This window comes from Heliangelus exortis, chromosome 3 (genome assembly GCF_036169615.1).
Source record: "Heliangelus exortis chromosome 3, bHelExo1.hap1, whole genome shotgun sequence".
Lineage (NCBI taxonomy): Eukaryota > Metazoa > Chordata > Aves > Apodiformes > Trochilidae > Heliangelus > Heliangelus exortis.
In genome coordinates, this window is record NC_092424.1 from 17,017,089 (window position 1) to 17,045,088 (window position 28,000).

Genomic DNA, 28,000 nt, shown 5'->3' on the forward strand with positions numbered 1-28,000 from the left:
CACTGAATCAACACCCTCCAGGACTGTAGAGATGGGAGCTGCAGTTCTCACTAGCACCGATTTAGAACAATTGAGGACCAGCAAATCGACGAGGTACAGCAAGATGGAAATGGCACCTTACTGCACTGAAAAGGAAGAGTGCACAAGGGAGGAGGCAGGAAACACATCAAGTGACACTGGACTTAGGACAGCAGACAAGGTTAGTGAAGCAGGGGAGTTTAGAAACCAGTGAGACTGAGTGATACTTAAGCACATAAGAGGCCCATATTCTATGAAAACAGTAGCTATGCAAAATTACACGAGCTATTGAAAAGTTGGATTGACATGTTTAATTATTTTTGTTATACTGGGTTGTAGTTATAAAGACTAATTCAAAAAGGATAAGCAATTAAATGTTGGGAAAAGAGACTGAGAAGAGGAAAAATGTGTAGGGAGAAAGTGGCCAATAAGGTACAGTAAAACAGAAATGTTTGGTTTCACAGCTGTTGATAGTATTCAAAATTAATCATGTTACATGTATCCACATAAAAAAATCCTTTGCTTTCTATTGTTGGTCTAGTCATCTTTTTCTGCATGCATCACCAGTACTAAGCCCACCAACTTTGCATGTAAGCTCAGCCCTAGGACACAGGAATATTTGGGCCTCTTCTCCACCATAGAAAGAGCAGCTTGTTCACAGGGACATGTATAGAAGGCAAAATTCTTGGTAATTTTTGATTACCCTTGGGACTGCCCCAATAATAGCAGTTGTAATGTAAGCATGAATGTCTTAAAAGATGGAAGAAACCTCTTGTAGCTCCTTACCATTCACTGCTTTTTCAGTAGTCTCTTGACCTAGCGATGTCAGTCCTCTGGACTGTCCACTCAGCAGACAGAATTACTTGAGTAATAGATTTGATCTTTCAACAGTATTCATACTGCAGTAAGACCTAAGGATTTCCATGCGACTCCAGGGCTCCTAGGCAACTGGCTACAAGCACATGTACAGCATTTATTATCTATAGTGACAGGGTCAACAACTGACAGGAGAGAGAAGCCCTGTTGGATTAAGTGGTCTGTGAAAGCAATGAATGATAAGCTGTTACCTCAGAAGCATGCAGCTCTAAATCTGCATCCTGCAAACCCTGCCCTGATGTATTGACCCCATGGTATGTCTTACTTTTTATGACTCTGTGCATGGTCTGGCCTGGCCCGACCCCACTCTCTTCTCCCTTTCCCTGACTAATGGCATGATCTCTGTCTTCCAGCAAAGTGCTGGAAGGGAGCACTTCATTATCAACACCAGGATCAGAGAGTTAAAGGAAATGAGGCAAATTTCTGGGAGGCACAGCACCACCTTGCATTGCAGCTTTTGCCATGGAATGAAGTCCCTCCAAAAGCTCATAGTGGCTCATCAATACTGGCATCATTTGGTTCTTCATTTTGGTTCATCATTATTAGCACAACAGCACTACTTCTGTGATATTACCTGTGGGGCTATGAAAATAGTAAGAACATTCCTCATGCCTTCCCACTCTCTGTCAGACCAGAATCCTTGGAGATTAAAGCCTATTCCAGGACTATAATCCATTTGTCTCTATGTGCATTTACAAAGTTTTCAATGTGCCTCCCTTGAAATCTATAGAGTAAAAGGCACAAGAAAGCATTGTAATAACCCTAAATGCCTTTAAAATAAAATTCCTAAAACAGAGAAGTTCAGCATTTAACACTTGCCTGTAGGCAAAAGTTCTGATTTTAGTATTTTCACAACACCTGCCATAACAGGGTCCTGGAGACCCTAGACTGGTAGTGAAATTAACTGCATTGTACTATTAAAATACAAAAAACAACAACTCATGCTGCAACTCAAAGTCCCTGCCAAAACAGGCAAGTGAGCATTCAGCTGAGGCTGCGCCAGGGAAAGCTTAGTGAAAGAGGGAATTGCAGCAAGCCTTTTAGTATGTGGAACTCTGAATTTATAGTTGACACAGGCAGGACAATCTCAGCATGGATATATTCCATTGCAAGCTACATCAACTTTCCCATGAAATTTTAAAATGTTTCTCTGAACTTCAACAGTCAAAGCTTCATAGTGCATTCTAGAAAGCTAAAAGACATCTGAGTAAACAGATGCATGCTTTTTTGTTCACTTGCTAGAATCAATCACATGAGAGTTCAGTAGTGTTGTTCTGAAACCCTGGCAAACTGGGAGGCTGGGTAGCATCACGCCTCAAAAATAATTCTGAGCTCACTATGAATACATTTAAAACATCCGTTTTAAATGGACTAGATACAGTACAAAACTTCCAACTTCACTGAAAACTTCTGTATCTCATGAGCTTTATTAAGTAAATATCCAACTGTACCCTGTCCAGACAAGTGTGGTCTTTATAGATGCACCAGTTTGGGAGTTTTTCTGGTCCTGCGAGACAGCTGGCATAAGCTTTACAATTAATGAAATATTGATTCAATGTTCAATTTGCCTTTTTTTTTTTTTTCTTTAATTTGTGAAAACTTGTAATTCTGAAAAAGGTAACCAAAATATTGCTTGTGCCACTCAGTTGTTTACTGCAGGCCAAATCTTGAAAGCTAGTGGTTTATGGGGCAGATCATCTGCTGATGTAGGCCAGCATGGTGCCAGTAATGTTCCAGTGGAGCAGTGCCAACTTACATCAGCTAATAATCAGGTCAGACTACCACAACATAAACTGGGGGCATTTAATTCTTTTCCACCTCAAGCTCTGTAATATATTGATTTGTATGGCACAGTATGAACCTATGCATGGTTTTATGTTGATTTGTTCTGCGTTAAGAGCTTATTTCACACATGAAATAAGTTGTAAATCCTCAAAGTTGTAAATCACTATGGTACAGTTCAATTAACTTTTCTGTTTTCCCTGGTTCTGAGACAAAATGTACAACCCCAGTAAAACAAGGTAAATGACCACTAGATTAATCAGGAATGAAACTGTTCTGTGCTCCTTGTGACATTCTGAAATTATCCAGCCACATAAGTGTTGGTTGCCTGTTTTTTATTGTTAGTAACTAAAGTAAGACTACAGTACTTGTTCTACTGCTGCTTGTTCATGGACAATAAACAAACTGAATACAATACTGCACCAAAAGCAAAGAGTAGACAGATGCAGAACACATACATTAGCTATTTCATTTGAATAAATTGTGATCTGATTTCACCCTTTTCCTGCCCAGCTAGCAATCAAGTACATAGATATTATTTCCTAATTGAGAAATTAATAATATTTTGTATGTCCTGAAAAGCAAGGTATATTTGAGTATTTGTAACTGTTAATATTTGTCTGTTTGACTGTTCCCATGCCATGTCTATCCTCCCTTCTATTTATACTGGCATTGATCAGTTTGTTCACTTCCAGTTTAAATAACTCAATTCTGATTTGATTGCCATGTAATTTAAATGCAAATAATTACTGTAAGGATGACATTTAGAAAAACAGCTCTGTTAAGCAGGAAGGTCTTTATTAGGCACAGGAGTTTGCCAGTAATATCAGAAGCATCCCTTTGACTATGAGATGTGGGAACCTATAATTTCAGTTCTTTTAAAAGATGCTCCAATTTCCTTCTGACTCCCCTTAATTAAAACTCTTCTGTATCATCATCAAGTTTGGTATCAGGGTAGAGCATAGGTCATTGAGTGAAAGGACAAGAAGAAAGGAATATTTTTAATTTGGTTTTAGTTTATAAGTTTGCACTCTAGATAACTGCAGTAAAATTACCCTCTTGTGAAATCAGGTCTGTATTTCACACTGCACCCCAGTTCTGAGCCCAAGTCTGAGTGAAAACAAAGAGTGTTTCACACAATGAAAAAGCAGTAAATAGAGGAAAAATGCTTCTTACTTTACAGTAATCACAACCAGCTCATTTTCCCCTTCATTCTCTATATTCAAGACTGCTGCTTTAGCAGCACTGCCATGTATGAGAAATCTGGAGATACTGAACTGCCTGAGGACAGAGTTGTGACTGAATTACAGTCTCACCTTCTTTTTAAAGTGTCTCTGTAACAAGGTATTCTTTATACGCTAGGCATGTTAGCAGATCCAGAGATGCTGGAAAAGCAACAATGAGAAGGACAAATCCTGACTCTGCCCATTTCCTGCCACAGCAGCATCTGGGCTCATGATTTCACATACAATTCCTTATCCATCACAGTCAGCAGACTTTAATGGCACCATCTGGAATAAGGTCCTCAATAGTGAGAGCTGCATAAACATCAGGGTAGCACATGAAAGAAAAGGGATGCTATGCCACTTATTTTCTCAACGTACAGAAATCTTGTCCTTTCACCTCAACACACATCAATGTTTGGTTGAGTGCCTCTTCACTGCTCCTGTTAAACATAAAAACATCCAAGGTTTCTTGACTTTAGCAGTCTCACAAGATGCATTCACTGCATTTCAATTTCTTCCAAAGGCTAGGTATGGCTGAGGTCATGATTAGCAAGTATCAACAGATCACAGCCTTTCTGGAGTCACTATTTGTGTTTAGAAGTGAGCAAAGTCAGTCAAAGCATATCTGAATGGACCATTCTGCTATTTGTCTTGCTGCCTTTCTCAGGATCCTGAATTTCACTACTTCATAATCACTGTAGTCAAGGCTGCTCCCAAACTTCACATTTCCAACCAGTTCTTGATTATTTTTAAGTATCAGATCCAATAGAGCACCTTCCCTCATCTGGCGTCTTGGCTCCACAGTGCCTGCCCCTTGCTGGATGCATGTTCACTGAGCAGGAAGATTAAAAGGCTTATCTGCAATACAGAGATTCCAAGTTTGCCTCCTATACTAAAATTAAGGCCTACCCTGACCTCACATTTAACAGACCTGTTCTGCTAGGTTTTAATATTTTTTTTGCCTTTTGGAAATCACTGTGGGAGCAGAATTGCCAGGGGGAACTCTTACAGACTTTCAGTTCCCGACTGTGGCTCCAAGAGAAGGAAGGAATTTAGCACATGAAATTCCTCTAGATTCAGAACCCACAGAGTACAAGTTATCAATATCTCTCCTCATGTTTTATACTAATGACAAGTTGACCTTGCTTTGAAAGCTTCAGAGATACTAATGAGTGTTCAACACAGTTGTATTGCCTGGCTTTCACATTGATTAACATCTCTAAGTACAAACACCCCCCCCCTTATTTGCTTTATTAAAAAATGATAACATTCACATGTGAACTTTATTTTATACCACCGAATAACTTTGGCCCCCAAAATTTAGATACTGACCTAAGTTCAGCTGCTCTGTATAGAGAACAGAGGTAGGTTGGGCACCTCAGCAAGGATTCCCTCAAGACCTGCAGACCTGAAAGACTATTTGCTGTTATCAGTCTAGATCAAGATATTTCCCGGTTTTTGATGACTCACGTGTAGTTTAACGATTATGCTTTGAACAGCTGAGTTCATTCAAAACATACCTAACCAGATCTGGAAGTGGTGTAAACTGATACATCTCCATTAAGTTCAGCTGTATGCCGGCTTTCACCAGATTGGGATGTAGATGCCTGGGTAGGCAGGGGGAAAGAGAACACAACAGCAAATCTACAACTTTTAACCCAAATTCTGGGCAGATTCTTCCAGCATTTTCTTTCATGCTTTCTTGCATCTTTATTTGTATTATATTAGCAATTACAGCCCTTCACTGCCTGCAGGGACACCTCGTGGTGGGGACAGGTGAAAACAGCAGGCAATTAATTAAACCAAGCAGCAAAAGACTGACAGATGTTTCTGCTCCTTGGGATAATCAGCATTTCACAGGCACAGACTTCCACTCCCACTCTGCTTCTGGGGCATACATTAACACATTCAGAAAAGAAAACACTGACACATCAACCTCAGGAACAAAGGATTTAGCTGTCCAGCAAACCTGAGCTGTTTAGCATTCTACTTAATAATTATAACTTTTGTTTTCTAGAGTGGCTGTTTCAACTTGACATTCACTTGAAGAAGCAGTCCCCAGTATGGCTGAGCTTTCTGCCCTCCTTTGTTTAACGTGCAGCAAACTGCATTTCAGTGACTCACCACAAAATTTCTTGCTGGGATTTCTTGTTTGTTTGTTTGTTTTTTGTTTGGTTTTTTTTTTCTTTTTTAAAGTCATGCATGTGTGTATGATTTTTTAACAGGGAATTCCTTCCTCCACACTGCAACTACACGGTGGCACTGTCACTGCAGCACTCGATCCATTACACCTTTATATAACAAGAACTGCTTGCTTACCCAGTGCAGGGACCCAATGCAGACCTTGGCAGCCAGCAGAGGAACGGTGGGATCTGCAGGTCGCAGCTTAGCACACTCCTTGAGCACTGACACAGCATATGCTGACTGGAGGAGGAGAAGGGGGGGGAAAGAGAAGGCGGAAATAAAAAAGGCTGATTAGACAATGTTATTACAGAACCTAAGCAATATATTTCAAGATATTTCAGTGAAACATACAAAGAAACGCTAGGAAATAAAGAATAACATAGCAGCAAGAAGTTAGCAACTTTATTTCCACCTCCACACACACAGACACACGCGTGCACACACACACACACACACACACACGCAAAGGCGCTTTTCCCACGCTCAGAGGAAATGTGCCAAAGAACCTGCCCTGGCTCTGCACTTTACAAGATACAGTTTTCCTCAGCTGTTAACACAGTGGTAATTTAAACACTGCCCTCCCAATTCGCAAGAATTTGGCTATACTTTTCCTTGCACACAACCATAAAAAGCTTATCCTGCCATATGTTAACATTTTAGGCCGAGTCTGCTCAGAGGGATGTTTGCGCAGCTAAAGTGATCTGCTCTAGATTTTTTTCTGTCTTTTCCAGTTTCAGAATATGCAAGAATGCAACTGTGATCCCCCCATGCAAAGGGCAGAGCAGGCAACTGCAGAGCAATACGCTGTTCAGCTGGTGGTCTGAACAGCATGTATTAGAAACAAACCCCATAAAACTCTTGCTGTCTTTCTGGTGTTAAGTTTACCATTAATGAACAACGATTGTTAAGATTAGCAGTTACATAGCCCTTTTGATTCAACATACTCTACAGACATCTAGTTTTACAGCACAAATTCAAGGCTGCCACATTTGAGAAGTTCTAAAGGGGAATGAGGAAAGCCCTGGTTTCTAACACTGGTGAGAAGGTTTGGTCAGCTTATGATGAGGTGACAGAAAATGCCTTGTCACAGTCTTCTAGCCACCCCAGCTGGACCACAGCTTCTTTCACATTTCCAACCCTCCCCACTACTCACCCCCGATCCCTCCAAATTCTCTCATCCTTGAACTCAAGGTAAAGTTTCTCCTCTCAGAATTTCTCCTTACGTGCCCCATTCCTCCCAAACTCCTCCCCATGGTCCTAAGAGACGCACAGGCCTCTGTCACGCAGTGTTTCTTCCCAGAAGCCCAGTAAATAGTCATGGCCTTTCTGAATTACAAAACAGCAGCAACAGAAACTTGCAGAATCAAACTAACTGCTATTCCTATCCGGTCCTGGCTATCTCCTCCTGACCCTGAGCCCCAGGGGCTGTCTCCCACCAGAGCTCTGACCATCACTGCCCGAGACTGATGCCTGCTCTGATGCCCTGCAGCCCAGCACTGCAGCTTCATGCTCCCACCGGCCATCAGCACTTTCCCTCCCCTCATGCCACACCAAAGTGCCCACCACCTCCCTTCACCGCAGAACTGAAGGTCCACTTCTTGCTGTGGGATTCAGAAGCCTGGGTAAGAATCTGCTTGGATGGGAGCCTGAGACAAGGGAAACACAGATGTACAGCAGCCTCGCCCATCCCTAGGCAAAGATAGGTTTTGAACCAAAGACACAGTCTACAGCAGCAGAGAGCAAACCCTTTGGCTTGAAATGCTTGGGTACCTGCTGCATGGTCTGAAGAGAACAGCATGCCCGATGTTCTCCAGGCTTCTCCTACCTACCTACAGCATCAGGTATCATCAATAAAAGGAAGTATTTGTGATTTTACAATTCCAGATGCACAATTTGCCTAAAGCCAGAGCAAAGCTAGTTTCAGAGCAAAGATGGGAATCAATAAACTTTGTCGTAGAGCTTAAGACATTACCTCACCCTCTCAGAAACAAAGACCTGAGTAATTCAACCCTGAGGTACAGGAAGAAACATATTATTTTGCTCTGCTGTCACAAGGTAACTAGCATCCTGCAGAATGAACCTCCATGACATCTATTTGCTCAGAAGTAGTGTCTTAGATTTTAATGACATCTCATTCCTTTCTCTTGCAGAACACCCATGCTGCAGTCAGCTGGTACTCCCAGTAGCACTGCTGGACCTATTGGAAATGCAAGCATAACCCATTAAGGGTCCTAGTCTGGCACATCATCTTACTGTCTTTCTGCCTATATTCTAGCCCCACAGGTGTTTCCAGACAAGAGAAACCCAAAGGACAGAGGGACAACATGCACCTTGCTGGTTGGTCTATCTGCAGCTGAACCCCCTCCCTTCCCCCCCAGCCCTTGTCACCTCACCACGCAAAAGTGAACCAAAGAGGCCAGGTATGTAAGACTGTACACTGTCCCATGCCAACAGTTTCAGAAACAGATACAAACCAAATTTGGTAGTGGTTTCTCAGCTCCCCATTGGCAGTGCAACTGCAGGGAAAGCAGGAGGCACCTGGCAGCTGGTGACAGCCATCCTGCGGGCCAGCAACGCCAGCACCAGCACACACCAGAGCAGTGAGAGACCTGTCCTAATTTGAGCCACAACTGTAGGACCTCCCAAGGTCTACATACACCAGAAGTGATACAATCTGGCTCCTTGCCAGCCCCTCATGAACGCTGCTCCCTCCCTGCCTGCAGCATGTCCACGGAGGCTGTCCCTTGGGACACAAGCCAACCCTGCAGCCTTGGCTGGCCTCAGACTGCGGAGCTCTGTTCATGTCTGTCCTGAATCTGTTCAGAAAGCAATTGCAAAACAATGACTACTGAATACCAAAGCAGAAAATCCCACCCTGTGTCTATGCTCAAACACCTCATGTGTGGAGCCACTTTATCACATGCACTCAGGAGCAGAGAGAGTTTCCAGACTGCTTCTAAAACATTCATGAAGTTATGTCACTTTAAAGTAATTTATAAAATTTACAAACATATGGAGCAGAAGAGGTTTTAGAAACAGAGTGCCCCCAGTTGCATTTTAAAAATTCAAGACATCTATGTAATTTCACCTTAAAAACTTTACTCAGCAGAAATTATATATAGATAATGAAAATGTTACCAAGGAATGATGGTAAAGAATATCCCACTTCCACACTGACCTTACTCAGGGGAGACTGGTGTGACATATAACAACAGGCATTATAAAAATATTAATTACAGACATTACTATACAGGGAACACATATCATCCATTCAGTATTGAATACAAATGCCATTGGTTTGTAAAAATATTTAATATGAAACAGTGTTTGTGTAATTTTGAAATAATCTGATAATTAAAATGCACATATTCTTTCACTTAGCATGGGTGGACCAGGCAGCCAAGCGCATTGTTTGTGAGATTCACTGCAGTGCAATAGTAATTAGATTTATTGGTGGGGCGTGTTTTGAGAAGAGAAGAGCTTGAACTTCAAATGAGTGCATGCTTCCTACTCATAATTCTGAGCTTCAGATGGGTTCACATAAAAACTGAAGCCAGGGTTTGAGTTATTTCTGTTTAGCTTGCTAATTGCTGGATTATAACGACTGTACCAGAACAAGATCTCAAGGATTTCAAGAAAACTAGGGATTTGCCTCTGGGTCTCATTTGGCCTCTCTCTGGGAAAAAGGCTTTTAAGTCAAACAAACCTGTTAAACAGACATGGTTTAAAGAAGTGGCAAGCCTGCCAACAAATGCCTCACAGGGGATTTAACTTTGTTTATGTGAGGTCTAACGTAGGAGTTCTCAGCCTTGGGATCCTCTTCAGGTTTAAGGAGATTCATGACCATCCTCCCTTAGTTATGACCTACAAAGCATAAAGCTCAAATCAGGTTATGGAGTGAAAACACTATATTAATGGAAATGATGTCCAGCCATCCAAAAGAAAAGGTGACCTGTGTAAGGGACTAAAAAACTTCAATTACCCGAGTTGGGGATATCCATCCTTTACATACCAACAAATCTGTGGTTTTGCAATGGAGATGGGGAAGGACTACTGTTTCATATTTAAATCCAGCATCTATAGGAAGCAGTTTTCTCTGTCAATTTTTTCTCATCTAAGATACTTGTATAGAACATTTCTCTTCTGCTGAGATCACAAACATGCTCCATAATAGTTTACAAAAAGAAAATTAGGCATAGCAGTTTCTGACAGGTAGAAAGCAATACTGACAAATGGCTGCCTTCAATACAGACTTCTGAAATAACTCTATGTATCACATCCAACATGGGAAGGGGGACAGCTCTCAACCTGCAGCAAGAAATCACAGGGAAGGAGAAGGATGAAGAGGATGTTTCTCCCAAAATAGTTACATCATCCATGGTTTTGAACCCAATAAGGGAGGAAAAGGTAGAAAAACTTCTACCCAAATGCAAAAGACAGCTATCCATTTACTAATTGTATGATGAAATATGCAGGAATACTCTAAAAGATGCTTGCATATGAGCAGTGCAGAACAGAGAACCATCTACAGTTCATTATCTTTCTTACTTTTCTGAAAGGCTCAACAGATCTTGCCATCAGTTATGGTAAATCCAGATGCTGCCCAAATCCTGGTTTTCCTAGCTCACACACAATTTTCATTCTTCCCCCTCCTCTTGTCTCCCACCATACCACAACAACAAACGGACAGAGATTAATTTCACATTTAGAAGATAAAGAAACCACAAATATAAGTAAAAGGAAGAAGAATTTCCAGACAGTAAATCATGCCAGGCAGACTCGACAAAACACAAACAGTTGCTCTTGCAAAGGTTATAAGAACTTTTCTACTTATTTGCTTCTTTGGTAATACTTTTCAGACAGCAGGGAAAAATGTTCCTCAATCTAGTGGTGGTTTTAGTAGACATCCTCATTCTTAATTATCCTGCTAGTTTAATAAAGATGAATCTCCACAATTAGTACTGCTTTATTTCTAGCATCATCCTGTCTGATTTTAAAAACTGCTCTGTCTCAAAGGGGGAACATCTTTCATCATTATGCAAGACATAGTATTCCCTGCATCTTGGGATTCAAAGCCATCTAGCTATAAGTGACCTTGAAACAACACAGGAAGATGATGTAAGGTGAGCCTCTGAAATTAACTGTTTTGGTGTTAGCTTTCCCCTGAATTTCTAGATTTCTGCAAATCCCCCACCACAAATGTTATTCCCTTAAGATATTTACTTCTCTCAACAAAGAGTCCAATTTTCCTCCTTCTTTTTTACCCTGTGTTTAGCAAATTAGAGCACTGGAATTAAGAAGCTTGAATATATAATTTTTAAAAGTACCTCTTAAGCTCTAAGATCTATTAGCATAAATTTGTCCTTGCTAATGTGACAAACACTCCACACTTTATGTCAAGAAAAGAGAGTTAAACCTGAAGTCAATTATAAAGCCCACCTGCCCACCTAGGTATTCGGCTTGATAGTCAGGCATCTTCTGAAATTTCCATTTTTTTGGTCATATCTACACCACACAGGCACACCCCCTTCTAATCTTTCCCTTGCACCAAAGGAAACCAAACTATTAAATATTCCCTAGATAGATGACCTTTGTAACAGGATCTTTAACCAATGAATGTTCAATATTTTAACTTTCATTCCCCAGCAATGCTATTTAAGGAGCCATCCGAGGCTTCTGTTGCTCCCAAGGTTCCTGCCTGCAATGCAAAAAGAGATGTACTTTTTTTAATGCCAGTTGCCTAGCAACCAGCCTAAGCTTTTGCAAGGAAACCAACAGAAGAACAGCCTAAATCATAAAATTCTTCTGCTGTTGCTGCAGAATTATGTATCAAATATATTTATAACTTTCTTTCTAACCTTCTGGAAAGCTGTATGTTGGCAGCACAAGCATGGCTGAGTCAAACTTGAAGCTCCTTGAAGCTGTTAGAGACATCTGCTTTTGCTACACTGTCTAAGTAAGGGGAAGTACGCATGGTTTTGGGTGCAACACGGATATGAGCAGCTCAGACATTAGCTTGTCATTATTTGGCTATGACCAGTACGTATCAGCAACTTGCAAGGTGCTTCAAAATCAGAGTTCATGTCTGTTTAAGACTGGTTTCAAAACCCTAAAAATGCTGCCAGCACAAGCCCTGGGCAGGGCTGCAGTATCTCCAACTGCTGGGCAGCCAAGAAGAGCAACAGTGACACTGCAAGATCAGTTCTGGAAAGAGCTGAGAGTCCCCCACAAAACCAGCTGAAAGACAGATGCCAAGAAGGATGTGATTATTTCCCCTTGAGTAACACCAGATACATCCTGAAGCTTTCTGTTATTAAGCAAGCCATTCCGGCAGGCAAACATGCTTCTTCCTTTTTGTCTTAAAGATGAACAAACTTAAGGGTTAAGAACAACACAGAGCATTTTGTGTAGTTGAAAGCAGCTTTATCTGCCTGGTTTTACAAAGTACCATGCTTGGAGCTTAAATTCCCAGCCTGTCTTTCCCTCCTATGTCCTCAGTGGTGGCTAGCAGGGGCTGAGGGAAGGATCAGCTTCAATGCAGTTGTTTCTAAAGTCATGCAATTGCTGTCCTAAAGGCAAGCACTGGGCTGATGGGTGTTCTGTCCAAAATGGGTAAGAGTGGATGGACAGGTGCATGCCAGGCACTCCAAGAATACATGACCACCATCAGCAAAACCAGCACAAGGCCTGCTGAGCATAGCCCTTGCATATAGATAACTGCTTCCAGCTCCACTGGACTCTCAGAGAGGATCTCCTCCAGATTCAATTGCCCTTGAGCTTGGTTTTTATGCACACTTTACTGCACTTCATCCCCCAATATGAGTATAAGGGGTAAGGCGTAAGAGCAGATTATCCTCTCCTAGCAGAGGATCCAGACTTCCTATACTTCCAGACTTCCAGGCTCCTCAACCAGCCTGAGACTGATTCAGTCCCGACCCCTTCTCTCAAGAGACACAAATCCATAAGGTTTTAGTTCAATAACCAAGTTGTGTTGTGAGTTTTGTTTTGTTTTGGTTTTTTTGACAGAAACATTAAATATGAGCATGAAAATGTTTTTATACACTGTAGACACTAATAATAATAAATACCCATTGGACATGACAGATCAGAGTGAGACTGCTGTGAGCTGAATGGCTAAATCAGGGTACTCAGCACTTTAAGAAGTGGACTCAGTGTTCATAGAATAATTTAACAGCTATCCTTGAAGAATCCCTCCCTCATGACCCTTCAGAAAATGGCACATCATTTTCACTAAATACAGATCTTGTCGCCTTGTTTGGTAGGTAGAAGAGAGGCATCAACATTCCCTCATGTTGTTCAAGGCACGTATTTTATCAGTTTATTTTTCCCTTCAGCAGTATGACAGTTAAAAAAGAGAATCGTGATGCAGATTTAGAAGTCTTTCTGAAGCACTGCCTGTTGAAGCTAGAACCCAACCCCAAGATGCACTTCTGAGTCTCTACTCCCAAAGAGCTCCAGTATGGCCAGGTCCTGTGTAAGGCTGTTAGGTGTGGAAAAGGAGAGAAATTTGAATGAGGGAACATGTAAGTGATCCAACTGGTACGACGCCAGGGAAATTCTTAGAAGCACATAAGGATCCTATTTTATATCCCTTGTGTATGTAATACATCATCTAGATACTGTAACTCTAACTTCAGATACGTCAGCAGAGCCACCTCAATCCACCGGGGGTGCTGTGGTTGTCTCCACAACCTCCAGTGGAAATGGGTTAGCTGAAAAGCAGCAGCAGAAAACAAGTCTGCGCCAAACAGCTCTCTGTCCCTTCACCACTGTGAAGACTCTGAAGTCTTCACTTTGAGAGTTTGGTCCTTCCTTCCTTCCTCCATTCTTCTGAATGCCGGTCACTACTTTTTAAAAAATCCTGAGATAAGCAGATGCAACCTACTGCGCTCGTTATACTCTGGCAGCAGGACAGTGGCTCATCTCACTGCCTGAGGACTCTGCCAGATGGCATCCAGCTATCATACCACTTGCCACCCAGATTCCAGCCTGTCTATGCATAGCAACAGAGCCAGGGAGCCATGCCCACTCAGCCCCTGGCTGTTGTATTCTCACATTATAAAGGTTATTACCAGCAGAAGTAAGTTAAAACAGCTGTGAAGATTTCATCCAGTTTTCTAGCACCAGTTCAGGAGAACAGGGATGATGCATTAGCCTGATTTAGAAGTTTCTCTTGCCTATCCAGAACTGCACTTGGTGACACAGGACATCTCTCACTACTCTCTTTCTTCAGCAGGCACCTCTTTGCCACTGTCTAGGCTTTCCCAGCATTTCATATAAAACTGTCTACAAAAGTCTTTTGAATTTCATGCTGGATTTTCATAGACTCATAGAATGGTTTGGGTTGGAACAGACCCTAAACGTCATATAGTTCCAACCCCCTTTCATGGACAAGGAAAACTTCCTTTAACTTCCTCTAGACCAGGTTGCTCGAAGTCCCATCCAAGCTGGCCTTGAACACTGCCAGGGCAGGGGCAGCCACAGCTTCCCTGGGCAACTTGTGCCCATGGCTCACCACCCTCACAGTAGAGAATTTCTTCCTAAGGTCTAACCTAAATCTATCCTCTTCCAGTTTTAAACGACAACCCCTTGTTCTATTGCTACATCCCTTGTAAAAAGTCCCTCCCCAGCTTTCCTGTAGGCCCCCTTCAGATATTGGAAGGCCACTATAAGATCTCCCCAGAGCCTTCTCTTCTCCAGGGTGAACAAACACAACTTTCTCAGCCTGTCCTTGCAGGAGAGGTGTTCCAGCCCTCTGATCATCTTTGTGGACCTCCTCTGGACTCACACCGAGAGCTTCATGTGTCTCCTATCTTAGGGGGTCAAGAACTGGACACAAATTTTAATTCTTTAAACAAACACGCTCCTTTTGTTCTGAAGATATACAGCTCAGTGCACATGCATCCCCAAGAATGGAGGATGTAGACCACACCATCTTATTCCCTATGCATGTTGTTGAGGAGCACAGCAAAGAGAAACGGTTGTCACTCAATTATTTTCACCATTTAAGAGGATAGAAGACAGGAAGGTTATGCTTCTCTGAGCTTTTTCATTCACTGTTTTATGAAGCCCTAAGGCCTTGCTTGCTCTGTGAGAATTTACTGAAGTGATGTGCCTATTTTTCTTAAGACACATGCTTTATAAATAATGTATAAACTCAAGCATTTATCCAGTAATGAGTCTAGGTGGCTGGCTTGACATTCAGACTGATCACTTGTGAAAAATGGCAGTCACCATTTGAAAACTTTTTGGCTGGCAGAAGAAGAAAATAGTTTGAATTTCAACTTGATTGACTTAACCCAAAGGTGACGAATATAAAAAATAAAAGTGACGCTAATCAAATGCACTGTAAAATAGGTGGCAGGATTAGATTTTAAAGCACTTTTAAACAGATGACAGTTTGCAAATTCTAAAAAACTTTTTTTTAAAAAAAAAAAAAAAAAGAGACCAATGTTTCCAGCATTTATAGGTTGATAGAGCTGCTCCTGTTGTACCCAGGATTTATGAGTGTGATTTGCAGTACTGCAGGGTAAGTAATGCTTGATTTCATTACCAAGAAACAAGATCAGGAATTGGCTGTGACTGAGGCAGGTGAAAACAGATCTTTACCTATAAAGCTCAAGTGTACTCAGCATTCTGCAGTCTAGACAGACTGCATGGTTTTCTCATCTGTTCTTTCTGCTACACTGGAGCGCTTACTTTTAAATGAGCTCAGTCCTGCTATCAAGCTGAGCAGCAGTATAAAAATGTATGCCACATCTCCATTAGCAAGATGATGCATTGCAGAGTATACGACAGGAATCCTGAGGGAATGCTTTGGGATTAGAAGTGAAACACTGTACAGATGGGATTGTTGGATAAGGGAATTCCCTTTGCCCCATACAGGGCTCAGAACATTTAGAGCTTTTACATCAATAGGCAAGATCAAGCCATTTTACATTGTAAATATTTAAGTACTGGCAAAAAGACATGACATACTTGAAAATCTCAAAAGATAGAACAGTTATAGAGATACAGATACTGGTGTTGATCTCTTTTCCTCTGAAGTACCAAACATTCAATAATTTCGAGGGAAGCGGAAGAGGTATTCAAACATACAAGGAGAAGTTAAAGGTGAGGCCCCATTTCTCTCCTCCATACTAACCTAAGATTGAACCAGTGTCTCTCTGGATACACACACTCTCTCGACCACCACCAGTTAAAAATTTAGATTTGCTCTCTGACAAATGACAAGAACTACAGCATTATCAGTTGTTGAGAAATAGATTACACACCTGTAAAGCAAATAAAGCTCCAAGACAAGTCCTGAGAAACTTTATGGGAAGACACAGTGCTTTCCCACCACAGCTTATCTACTCATTGTTGTCCAAAGCATCAAGAGATCAAGTATCAGAGGATTTGCAAAGGCACAGAGGGCAGCAACGTGCTAACTCGAGCTGAATGCCAAGGGGAGCTGGACCTGACTTGTAAACCCTCCCACCTGACATAGGCCAGTGCAAGGTATTAGCACCATGGCACCAAGCTCATTGTTTAAGTATTCCACCAGTAGCTTCAGTTTGCTCTTTACATGATTGACTCTAGCCATCATTTTAATACTTGGAATTAGATTTTGAATTGCTTGTATGGAACTCATATAAGAATCCATGAGCCTCTTTCTCACTAAACATCTCAGCTCCCTGCTGAGCTAATGTGCTGCGTTGAATTTTTGATGTCCCGTTTTGATTATAACAGATTTTGTGGATTTGAGAGATAAATGTGGAGTTCCAGAACAGAGCTAGCAAGGTCCCACCAAGTACACCCCCAGTGCTTCCCAGTGAGGTCACTGCTAACTGAAATTTGCCAGTGGTGTTCCACAGATCCCCAGTGATGCAGGCACCAGTCAACCTCTACAGGCAATCTTTTTCCAGCGTACCACTATAATTTTTTGTCTCTTAATGGGAGACAAGAATTTCCATTGCTTCAACTGGAAGCCATCACATCTTGTCCTATCCAGCACAGACAACATTAACTCCTTATTCTAAGAGTTCCTGAAGACTTGTTTCTCTCTTGGACTTTTCTCTCCTCTTTACCATAACAAAAATTCAGTTCTTTCAATCTTTTCACAGTCTATACTATATCCTTACCATCCTCAATGCTTATTACTGGGCTGTCTTGTTGGTCCCCCATTTTCCTTAGGTAAAATGCATAGCAACACACTTCTAAGATATGATAATAGAATTGAAGGAATCCCTTCAGACATCTTCCAAACTTTGCTGTCATTTATACACCACAGGAGGGCATCTTTGCAAAAGCATGCCACTGCATATTCATATCCAATTTGCACTGTTTCCAAGTCAGTTTATAGCCATAAAAGTCCAGTAGTAAGCCAGAATTTGGCAGATGACTGCCAGCTGATGGCTTCCACCAATTTCCTCATAGATTCTCCTACTCTCCATGGACACAGAATATAGGACCATATTAAATGGTCTGCCACCACACAGAAATAATTTCATCTCACTTCCTCAAAGTGTAGGTGGGGACCCTAAAAATTAATAGGCTAAGTTTTGTACCATCCATATTTCCTGCAAGAATATTATCTTTTAACACTAATAAAAAAAAGCTCCCACTGCCTGTGCCTATCTGTTGCATCCAGACTTCAGTAGCCTCAGTAGTTAACTGACAATTTTGATAAATATTATACTAATGTTAAAAAACTTATGCTAAAACACATGTCCATGCAAACATTGTCATATAATTTCTTTTTCTACAATATCTTTTGCATAAAGTGCTTTAAAAATATTAAACCTTGCAAGCTGTGAAAAAGCACTAACATTTCCTTGATTGGATGGAAAAGACACAGCTAAAAGAGAGGTCAACTGCCCAAAGACAGTGAGCTGATGACAGTTTTAGATAACAGTATCTTATGCTGAGCACATCTATGTAGAACCTGCAGAGAATGGACAGCTGTATAATGCTTTTCAATCCACAGCTATGTACAAAATCTGTTTTCTTCTTGATAATGGGAAGCAAACACTACATGGAAAGAATAGTACTAAATACCAAATGCACATACCCACAGTGCAAAGTCTAAAAGGAGAGCACTATCCTTCCATGTAGCTGTTGGATGGCATCTGCCTCCACAAAACACATGACTGTGCACATACAAACAAGTAAGCTAGGAACATCCTGCCAGAGGAAAACACACCCTTTCTAAGCCCTTTGGTTTGAACCTTACCTTTCCACACGCCACCATGGAGAGGGCGAACTGGTACCAGAGATGAAATTCACCAAACGCCAACTTCATGGCTCTCTCCAAGCACTGAGAAATAAATATTGGGAATAATGTCAGATTATTTTCTTTTTATCACTTCTGTCAAGACTGCTGTTTGTCTTAGTAATTAAATCAGGGGAGACAACCTGTCAGTGTCCAGGGCACAAGGGATTGATTTATTTATTTTTAAAATGACATTATTTTGCTCTTTTCAGTTAATGAGGTTTGCTAGCATATACCATCACTTCATCTGAGAACCACTGTGTTCAAGTGCCTACATACAAATTATTTTATGTCTCAAACAGTTCTCTGTGTGTTTCTGGCCTGTGCAGCCACAGGTCTGTAGCTGTTCCCACTACCTGCCAGCTCATGTGCTTTATTTTCACCTTTCCCAACAAGTCACTGCCAAGAGAGGTTTTGCTAGCAGGCTACTAGTGGAAGTTTGAGCAGAAGGCAGGTGGAGGTACCTCGGAAAGCATGACATACTGCCCTCTTCTGCCCAGCGTGATACTCAGGAGGTCGTAGACTTCAGAAGCATCCCGGAGGCTGACAGCTCGGTCAAGCTGCTGGTCTGGGGCTCGGCTGATCACTGCGTCCCGGTTTGCCTGTGCACAGACACAAATGGAACATCAGAGGCCAAAAGAGCAAAAGAGAACCGATTCTCTCATAGAATATTCCAACCATCATCCGTGGCATCGCGTTTTAAATCACCTTGAGATTTGTTTTTTTAAACTCATCCAGACATGAGGAAGGTGTTTCTACAGAGTTACTTTTCCATCCAAAAGAAGCAAACTCAAGAAGATAGCTGTCCATACAGAAAGGAACTGCTGGGAATACCTCATCTGTATTCGTTTCTGAGAATTAGTGCATTGTAAAACAGACCCATCAGATTCAATTTCCTCAATCATTAGAAATTCAAGGCCATCCTTCAACCACATTTTTTATTATTTCAATTGCTGGGAACTTTGATAAATGTTTCCATGGTTGGCATTTTATCCTTGTGTGTGCATTCGATTTCCTCCCAACAGAATGTGTTTTTCTTGTTGTCTTCTGCTAGTCATTTTTTATTTTTTAATTTGAGCAGGTTGCCTTAGTAATCAGATTTGCCTGACATCAATTTAATGCAATTAGAGGTACGGGCAACAAACCAAGTATTTTTTTAAAAAATACCTTGTAAGTGTTGATTTTGCATAATCTATCAGTACATTGCTCAGCCTAGACCAAAACACAACCTTACTCTTGACAGAAAATGATCAGTCTAGCCATTTGCAAGGATGTCCCAAAATACCATTTACCACAGACTCAGATCAAGATCCCAGCCTATCTGATTTCTGAGGACAAAAAAGGGTATTTCAGATCCAGAATAAACAGAATAGTCCCTCTGTTTTCTGAATGCAGAGGACTTCAACGAGCCTGCCAGACCTTTCAGAGAGGTAGTGCTGTATGCCATTGAGCACTGGCACTGACTGACAGCACAGATAAACTGCCCTGGGCTCCTCAGCTAAAAGAGGTACAACATCAGATGTTCAGGTCTACATATCTAAAAGATCAGAAAAATTAAAAGATTGCCAGCAGTTTCACCTGGGGCAAAGGCAGACAAAATGTTCCCTCCCTGAAGCATGAAGATTACGAAATCTATTTTATAATACTCATTACTATAATGTTACATCTATTTCTTTCTAATTGCAGAGAGATTCTTTTTTTTTTTTCCTAAAAAGGTTAAATATAGGAAGTGTAATAAAAATTTCCAGAATAAGCAGCCCTTAAAGCCCACATGTATTTCACCATGATTAAGCTGCAGCTGGTTCATCATGATATTATCTGTGTAATGCCCCAGTTCCAGGCTCTCTTCATCACAGCCTCAAGCCAAGACTGCAAACACAATTACTGACAACTAACACAATCACAACCAAGGACTAAATGGCAACTGCAGTTAAAGGCAAATTGACAGATCAGACTCAGTCTAGTGTTTGCACAAATAAACTTACACCAACTCTTGTAGCCACAAATGTATTTTTCTTTTTTGTCTTACTACAAAAGATGTAATTGGTGATTAAAAAACAGTTCAGAACAATAGGTCACATGATGGAATGAAACAAACTTCAAAGGTAAAATCCTACAACCTGACTACAGAAGCATAGCTTTTCCACCTTTATTAGCAGAATTGAACAAGCATAAAATGATAAATAAATGTTCATGCTGTCTGGATTTAACTCAAGACTGCTACTTTCAAAGGAAAAAGGGAGGTAAAAGCATATACAGAATGATTCTGAGACTGCTGCTTCAGATAGTTAAAGTCAAAGCATCCAAAGAATGATTCTTATTGCCAAGTGAATCCTCCTACGTACATATAATAGCATTACCAATTTTTTTTCTGTACTGGTTACATTGTTATGACAATTGTTTGTAGAAAATAGCTACCGAGATTGCACTCCCATGCTCTGTAATCTCAGCAGCAGCCTCCCATTAGAGTCACCCAAAAAAGCATCAGACTAGAGCTATCTATCTAGTACCAAATAAGCTGTGATTTTTAAGTTGATGCATTAAAACAGATAGAAAATTAATCAGAACTGGTGAGTGCCCATTAACATCTGACAATAGATACTGGTGCTAGAGGGAAGAACAAGCCCAAATCCTGCAACAAGCAGGAACGTGAGACATATTATAAGGCTGCAACATTCTAAAACTGCGGTCATAGTGACCATATCATACTTTAACAAAAGCAGATAGCAGTTAAAAACAACATATGCATGACTAATATTCTTTCCAAGAAGGTCATAAACCTGCTTATTGTGTCCAGGCTCTTAAATCTCAAAGCCATAGGTGCAGGCAATCCATCATTCTCTATTTTTGCATGCATAAAAGTTACCATTGAGCAAATTCATCATCGCTTCAATTCTGTCGATTTTTTTAGTATTAAACCTATCTCCAATTGCTAATCAAGCAGCTTCCTTATATATATATATATATATATATATATATATATATAAAAGGTGCAAATATCATAAACTGACTGAACACTAGCAAGAACATGGAGTATCTCTAATGCAGTAATCATGCCAAGGCTCAATGTATCATTTAATACTGCAGTCATACAGAAGAGTGGAGAATGAAATGCGAACCACTTTTAAAAGTCACTCAAATAAATTTGCCTACCTCTCACAGAAGAGTGCTGTCAACCCAGATCACCATAGAGAATTTTTTTATCTTTGCATCTGTTTATATTTTCGTAAACTTCAGGTTGGCAGTGAGAAATCCTGACAAGCCGCTGGTCAAGTACACGTGCAAAACAGTTGTAAAGTTACTGCACCACAACACACCCCAATTCTGCTGCATGGAAAAAATTACTGACTGAAACTAAGACAGGGAGAGATTTCATTTTGCACTTGAGACCATATAAATTCTAAGCTATTTAGACCAACATTTTTTTCAATACCTGTGGTTTCTGTTGTTTCAGACTAGTAATTTTCCTGAACACAAATGGAAAAAGCGTTATTTGTAGAACACTGATCTCCGGTGTCTCAGTAACATAAGCAGATATTCCCAATTTGTCCTACTGCATTACTTCCTTCTCCTCCACTATAAGCATGAGTAAAACATACCTTCAAATACATTTCCAACACCCCCAGCATGACTCTTCCCTTTAAGCTGTGCCCATTGTCACAAAGACAGGCCTCGCAGCGCACAAGCAGGATGGAAAGAGATGGTGAGTCACAGCATTAAACGAAGAAAACCTTTGTTCAAGGCTGTTGTGTGGGATGGAGAAGGTCACTAATGCTACCAACAGGAGGTTCACCATCGGGAGCTAGAGTTACTGGCATTATATAGATCAAAAATATACAGACAGTTCTCCTTTATTCAAGGTACTCTCAGGTAATGGAGCAACCCCTAGATGCACAGGAGGCTCAGACATGACACCAATCCTATTTTGGGAGAGAAGGCACATCCTGTAGCCAGCCCAGACAGAGCAGCACATGGGACAGCAAGCACCTTCAGCCCTCCCTTTCTGCAGCCAGGGACACAGCCCATCTGCAGGCCACATGCCCCCAAAAGGCCCCAGCACAGACTGGCAGCCCTGTGCTGACATCTCTGTATCATGCCTGAAGCCCAACTCTGGGTGCACCAACATCTGGCACAATACCAGATGGGGTTCAGCAGGGCTTTTAGGTCTGGCTCCAAAGGGCAGTAATACAACAGCATGAGACATTCAGAGCCCTGCTGGCTCTGACAGCAAGGAAGAGATCTGCCTTTCTGTGGGTCTGCAGTTTAAGTAACAACCCTGCTGTGCTAAAGGCAGCTTGTGCTGTATTTCTATCCACAAATATTGGATTTCTATCCACAAATACAATATACTCACCTGCAACCTAGACAAGCCACCTATACAGGGAGAATTTTCTGTACATTAATGACCCTGATAACTACATATTATTTATGGCATATTTATTACACATAGAATGGAAGAGAGGCACAGCAAATCCAAACAGCCATTACTTCAGCAGTTACTAAACACACACACTGCAGAAAATTAAATTTTACCACAGTCCAAAGATGTGCTTCCTAATAAAACGTCAAGCAATCACATGACTTACAACAGAGCATATTCCATGTAGCAGCCCCTTCTCACAGCAATTAGCTATGAAGTATCCTTTAATTGCCCACTATGAAATATGGCTCCCCCAACTATTTTATCAAAAAAAAAAAAAAAAAAGAAAGCAATTAAAATCTTCAATGAGTGCCTGCTGCCTGCCCCCTAATTCATGTGCATTCTAATGTTCAACTTGTGTCTTTTCATAATAGACATAATTGCCAGATTCACTGCAACCCATCTATACAGAACAGCAGAGTGTTTTACACAGTGTACTGTAATAATATAATTGGTGTGATTCAATACTAGCATTAAGAGAGAAAAACAAATGCTACGTGTGCAAGATTGACAACAAGCCTTTGAAATCATGCAATTGATGCCTTTAGTGCTAAGGGCTGGGAAATATTTAGCTCATATTCTTTGGATCCCCATCCTGGCTGTTTTGTCTGTACTGCCAACAAAATGAATGAATTCTGTGCAACGGCAAGAACCCATGAGTGTGGAAGAGGGTACTGACTTTTCAACTAAGTTGTTGATGATCTCTACACAGTACTTGAAGATTCCCCTCACTAACATTTACAAAAATAAAAAAAATTCAGGGATGACTGCAAAACTGCTGTGAAATGGGGAGGCAGGTAGAACAGGGAGGGAATACCATACTCCATCCACTTCCAAAATTGATCTTCAAGAGATACCACAACTTGCTATCTTCCTGCCTTGTGAATCATGTGGCATTTGTCTCACTTCTGGTAGGCAGCAGGTCAAAAGTCACTGGTACTCAATTCAGATGTGTCGGCAAAATATTCCATTGTTAATGATAATCCAGTATGACCATATAGATATACCTCATTTCTCATCAAGTATATTTTAATGTCTTGTACTTTAGAAGAACTAATTCTAGAAATTTCACTGAAAGCATGACAGACACAACAGCCCAACAATCCTACAAAAGACAGAGGGAAAAGCATTAAGCTTGTTTACGGATACTTCTTTGGGTAACACTTGCTATCAGTAATCTGCATTTAGAAAGCCGTCTATCAGGAACCTGCATCCCCCCCTGCAAGTTCAGAAACAAGACTGCAAAAGCAGCTGTGTATCCTGACTCACCTTAGATCTGTTTATTCAAGTAATTAACAGAGGTGGCATACTTCACATTAGAGACATCCTGCAATCCACCTTTGCAGGTTCCAAACACACACATTTGCTTTGCAGACCAGTTAGAGACAATTAGGTTTGCTATTTTAAGTGCATGGTGTGATTTGGCAGGAACCAACAGAGCAGGCAGTCATGTCTCCAGTTGTCTCTTTCAGCTGCCACAGCCCAATAGCCTTCAAGAAAATGCTTACGATGGTCATCCAGCTGTTGTGTCATCACCACTTGGTGTCATTCCAAAGGAAAAGAAAAAAAAATTTTACAAAAGCAACAAGAGGTTCTTCTCCTTTGCCAATCTGTTTGTTGGACAGCATTATTTTATAAAGGTAGGAACTGTAGAGTTAACTGGGTTTAATTATTTATGCGCTTAAGAATATAAGGGTTTAATATTATTCTGTTAAAGGCAAGCTCACAGCCATGAGTTTGCTCTCACCCATAAAAAGAACAAGACAAGTCCCAGTACCTTACTTCCCCTCTCACCATCTGTTCTGTGCTCTCCAAGGTCAAGTCGCCTTTAGGGATTCAAATCTGAGATAAGATGAGGATGACATTTCTAATCTTTATTACACAGGCACAGAATTTATTAGTTTTGGATACAAGGAGCTTCATTTTCAGTATGAGTAAACACAGAGCCAAAAAAAATAGTCCATGTTACCTGGTATGTTTGGGAGCCAGCACCAACCATAATCCCCAGTTGTAGAAGCCAGCCTTGCCAAGGGCTGAATGAAAGGATTTTAGACTGTACACTAGATCTCAGATTCAGGAAGGCAAAGTTTCTAAGGACAAAGAATTTTTATTTTTCTTTCCTACCTTTTTTTTTAACCTCAAAAGTAAACACGAGAAGTAACAGAAAGTGTTCCATTTCTGGCTGACTTTAAGGGGCAGAGCAGTCAACTCAGAATACTCCTGAGAATAGTTATTAAAGTAAACAAAACTGCAGCTAAGGGCTCGTCCTGCCAAACCTCCCTTGCCTACACCCTGCAGCACAAAGCACCAGAGTCCCTGATGGCAGAACCTGTGCCATTCCAAATGGTTGCCTGATGTAGAAAAACCACACTGTGTGCCCTTGGTTCACAGTGTGCCCTTGGTTCTCCCCATAAACACAGCACCACTGGTTTTGATGGGTTAAATGCAATTAGAAAAAGGACTACTGGTTTAAAAATAGGCCAGTCCATTTTTTCCAACATGTGATAGGAACACATCATTATACCACAGACTGAGCTTGCAGAGGCTGTCACCAGCTGGCTGTCTCCTTGGTCTGAAGGAGAGCATTTTCCTCCTCTCACAAATGCAGCACATCCATATCATAACTCAGGCAGTGCCTAAGGAATTAGAATTTATCCAGGAGGCCACAAACCCCCTAAAGACTGCCCTGACTGTGGTAATCTTTAGGCTGCCTGATTTGTTTCACAAGATTCCTTCATGAGAACTCTACAGCCAAGCACTGTGACTAAGTAACAGCTGGCACAGAGGAGGAGCACTTGCCAAACTCAACAACCGGGATGCTTTTCATTGTTTACTGAGATGCCTTAGCTTATGAAAATAGGTTCCCATTTTCCAAAGGACAGAAAGAATACAGGAGGCAACTCAAGAGACTGCCACGAGGAAAAAGGTCTCAAGCTTTCACTGTGTTAGTATATGCACAGAAGCATCTTCAAAGCTATGAAAGAGTCTACCATGTTATTTGGTCATTTGAAAAACTTCCACATACTTAGGCACAGAGGCAGAGTGAGCAAAATACTACAGGAACCTTCAGGTTCCCCTTTAGAAGATACTTTTCATTTCATCCTACCAGAACATGCAGAGTGGCACCCTTCCAATGCAAGGTAGAGGGCTAAGAAGAAAAACTGGAACAGCATCACAAGCCAGAACCCAGCACCACCAAGAACCAGAGATTTGCTTGAATGTAGGGTCTGGTTCACAACACCTTAAAGGTGATTTATTTTTTCATCCTTTCTCCCTTACAGGAACAGTTCTTCTAACCCCCATAACATCTGGGGAGATGTGTGGATTCTGGTGAAGTAGGTGTTAGCTTCACTTTACGAAGGCAAAACAAACAGAAAAACAGTGACTTTCAGCAGCAAACTACCTAGCACTGATCTACTTTCATGTAGGGCTCAGGGAAGGAAAAGAAAAGATGTTCCAGATGTATATTTATTGAAAAAGCTACCATGTCTTTTTTTCATCTAATTAATCACTTATTTACTTTGAGGTTTTCTGGTGATTTATGCTTCTCCCCAATACATCTTTGTTTTGCTCTTTTGTCTCCTTAAAAATCAGGTAGGAAAAGAAACTTGCTGGTGAGTTTAGGTCTGATAGAGCAATGCAAGTGTCAGAGAAGCTGGAGATCTCCCAGCAAGCCAAACTAATTGTATACTTCTGTTTCATTTTAAGGGGTAAATACTGAAAGCACTCCTAATCCATCCAAAATCCAGGAACACCAACTATGTTACTTACTGGCCTACAGAAACATATTATTATCATTTTCCACTGACACTCTCTCCAGGAAAATATGTTTTATTCAGTTGGTAAAATTATATCATTAGCGAGACCTCAACTGGAAATCTGCTTCTTGTTAACTCATTTTCCATGAGCTTCAGCAAGTTTTAAAAAACAGAGCAAAATACTTCAAACAACAAACCTGTACGTGAGAAAACTCATTAGCCTGCAACAGCTGTCATGGAAAAGATGTCTCATGTCATAAGTAAATAAAATTTCCCCTTCTGAGTCCCATAACAGTAAAATGACAGGAAAATATTTATGGATTGCAAACATACTTAAGAATTAGTATGGTCCCTCTGTTCCTTCATTTAAGAAGCACATTCCTGCGGTTCCTAAGTGTATTTCTATATACAACTGTATTTCTATACACTTGTCCTGTATTTTTGATAAAATAACTAAGTCATGGCAAGTCTATCACTTATGCAAGAGGAAAGCTCAAATGTTCCACTTCACCCCAAAATGGAAAGACAGTTATGGTTCCTGCAGTGCTCTACTACAGGATCTTTGATTATTTAAATGCTTTGATCAAAACACAGTGCACCTGCTTCCAGAAAGTTCCTATATATAGAAGACAGCACTTAAACATAAGCATAGTTATTAAGCCTTGAAGACAGCACAAGAGACCAGTTCCTACCAACAGCATTTGCACACTGCTTCACCCACAACTCACTTATAGGACCAGTTTGCCATTTTATGCACTCTTGGAATCAACACGGATAACTTCCATTCACCTCAGCAGAAGACCACAGAGTTTAATGTAGCACAAGGCCTTCCTGACTGGAAGCCCAGATGCAGGAAAGGCTGGAGCAGACAGTACTGTTACTACTCCAGTCCTCTGATCTTCCTCCTGCTTGCATCAACCCTAACAAACCATGCTGATAAGAACTCTTCTGATTTTAATAGATGTGCATGTGGCAACATGCTCTTTCCTGAAGCCTCCACCTCCAATTAGGAAAATGCCTTCTAACTGCAGAAAAGCCCTTGAAAACACAAAGTAGATGCACTGTTGAGGTTTACTTTAGAAAGCCCTAGGGAAAAAAATATATTAACATTCAAATATTCTGCCTCTTCATTTTTTCCCCAGATTTTTAAATCAACAAATGTTAAATTACCGTGTTCTGAAGAAGTCTGCAGGAAAGGGGAAGGACTTAAGATAGAAGAATCAAAGAAATATTGAAAGAAGAAAAAACCCAAAAAAGTTTCCACATTGTATCTTTTCAGTTTGTCTGAAAGCTGTTTAGGAGTTCTTAAGATGGTCATTGACGCTCCAAGGTTTTCAAGTCTTGCTTTGTGCTACAAGTGACCATGCAGTACATAAGGCAAAGTGACTTTCCTTACACATTTTTAAAAAACAATGCACACACATTCTCTGTACATTTGCATCTTCTCAGAACACAAAAATGA

The 28,000-nt window shown here is 40.9% G+C and overlaps 1 protein-coding gene and 1 long non-coding RNA gene across 7 annotated transcripts in view; one reads left to right on the forward strand and one right to left on the reverse strand.

Moving 5' to 3' along the window:
• LOC139794191 (uncharacterized) lies at positions 1–27,999 on the forward strand. Its single transcript, XR_011725006.1, has 3 exons — positions 1–199; positions 8,362–8,506; positions 27,681–27,999. It is a non-coding gene; the product is annotated as an uncharacterized lncRNA (long non-coding RNA).
• Positions 1–28,000, reverse strand: part of TTC7A (tetratricopeptide repeat domain 7A) — a 167,624-nt gene that overhangs the window by 105,649 nt on the left and 33,975 nt on the right. For all 6 annotated transcript variants that reach the window (XM_071739416.1, XM_071739415.1, XM_071739414.1 and 3 more), the window contains 3 exons: positions 18,825–18,962; positions 18,322–18,405; positions 6,222–6,326 (listed from right to left, as the gene is read on the reverse strand). In XM_071739416.1, the coding sequence (XP_071595517.1) occupies positions 6,222–6,326; positions 18,322–18,405; positions 18,825–18,962 (327 nt within the window). The remainder of the gene's footprint in view (positions 1–6,221; positions 6,327–18,321; positions 18,406–18,824; positions 18,963–28,000) is intronic.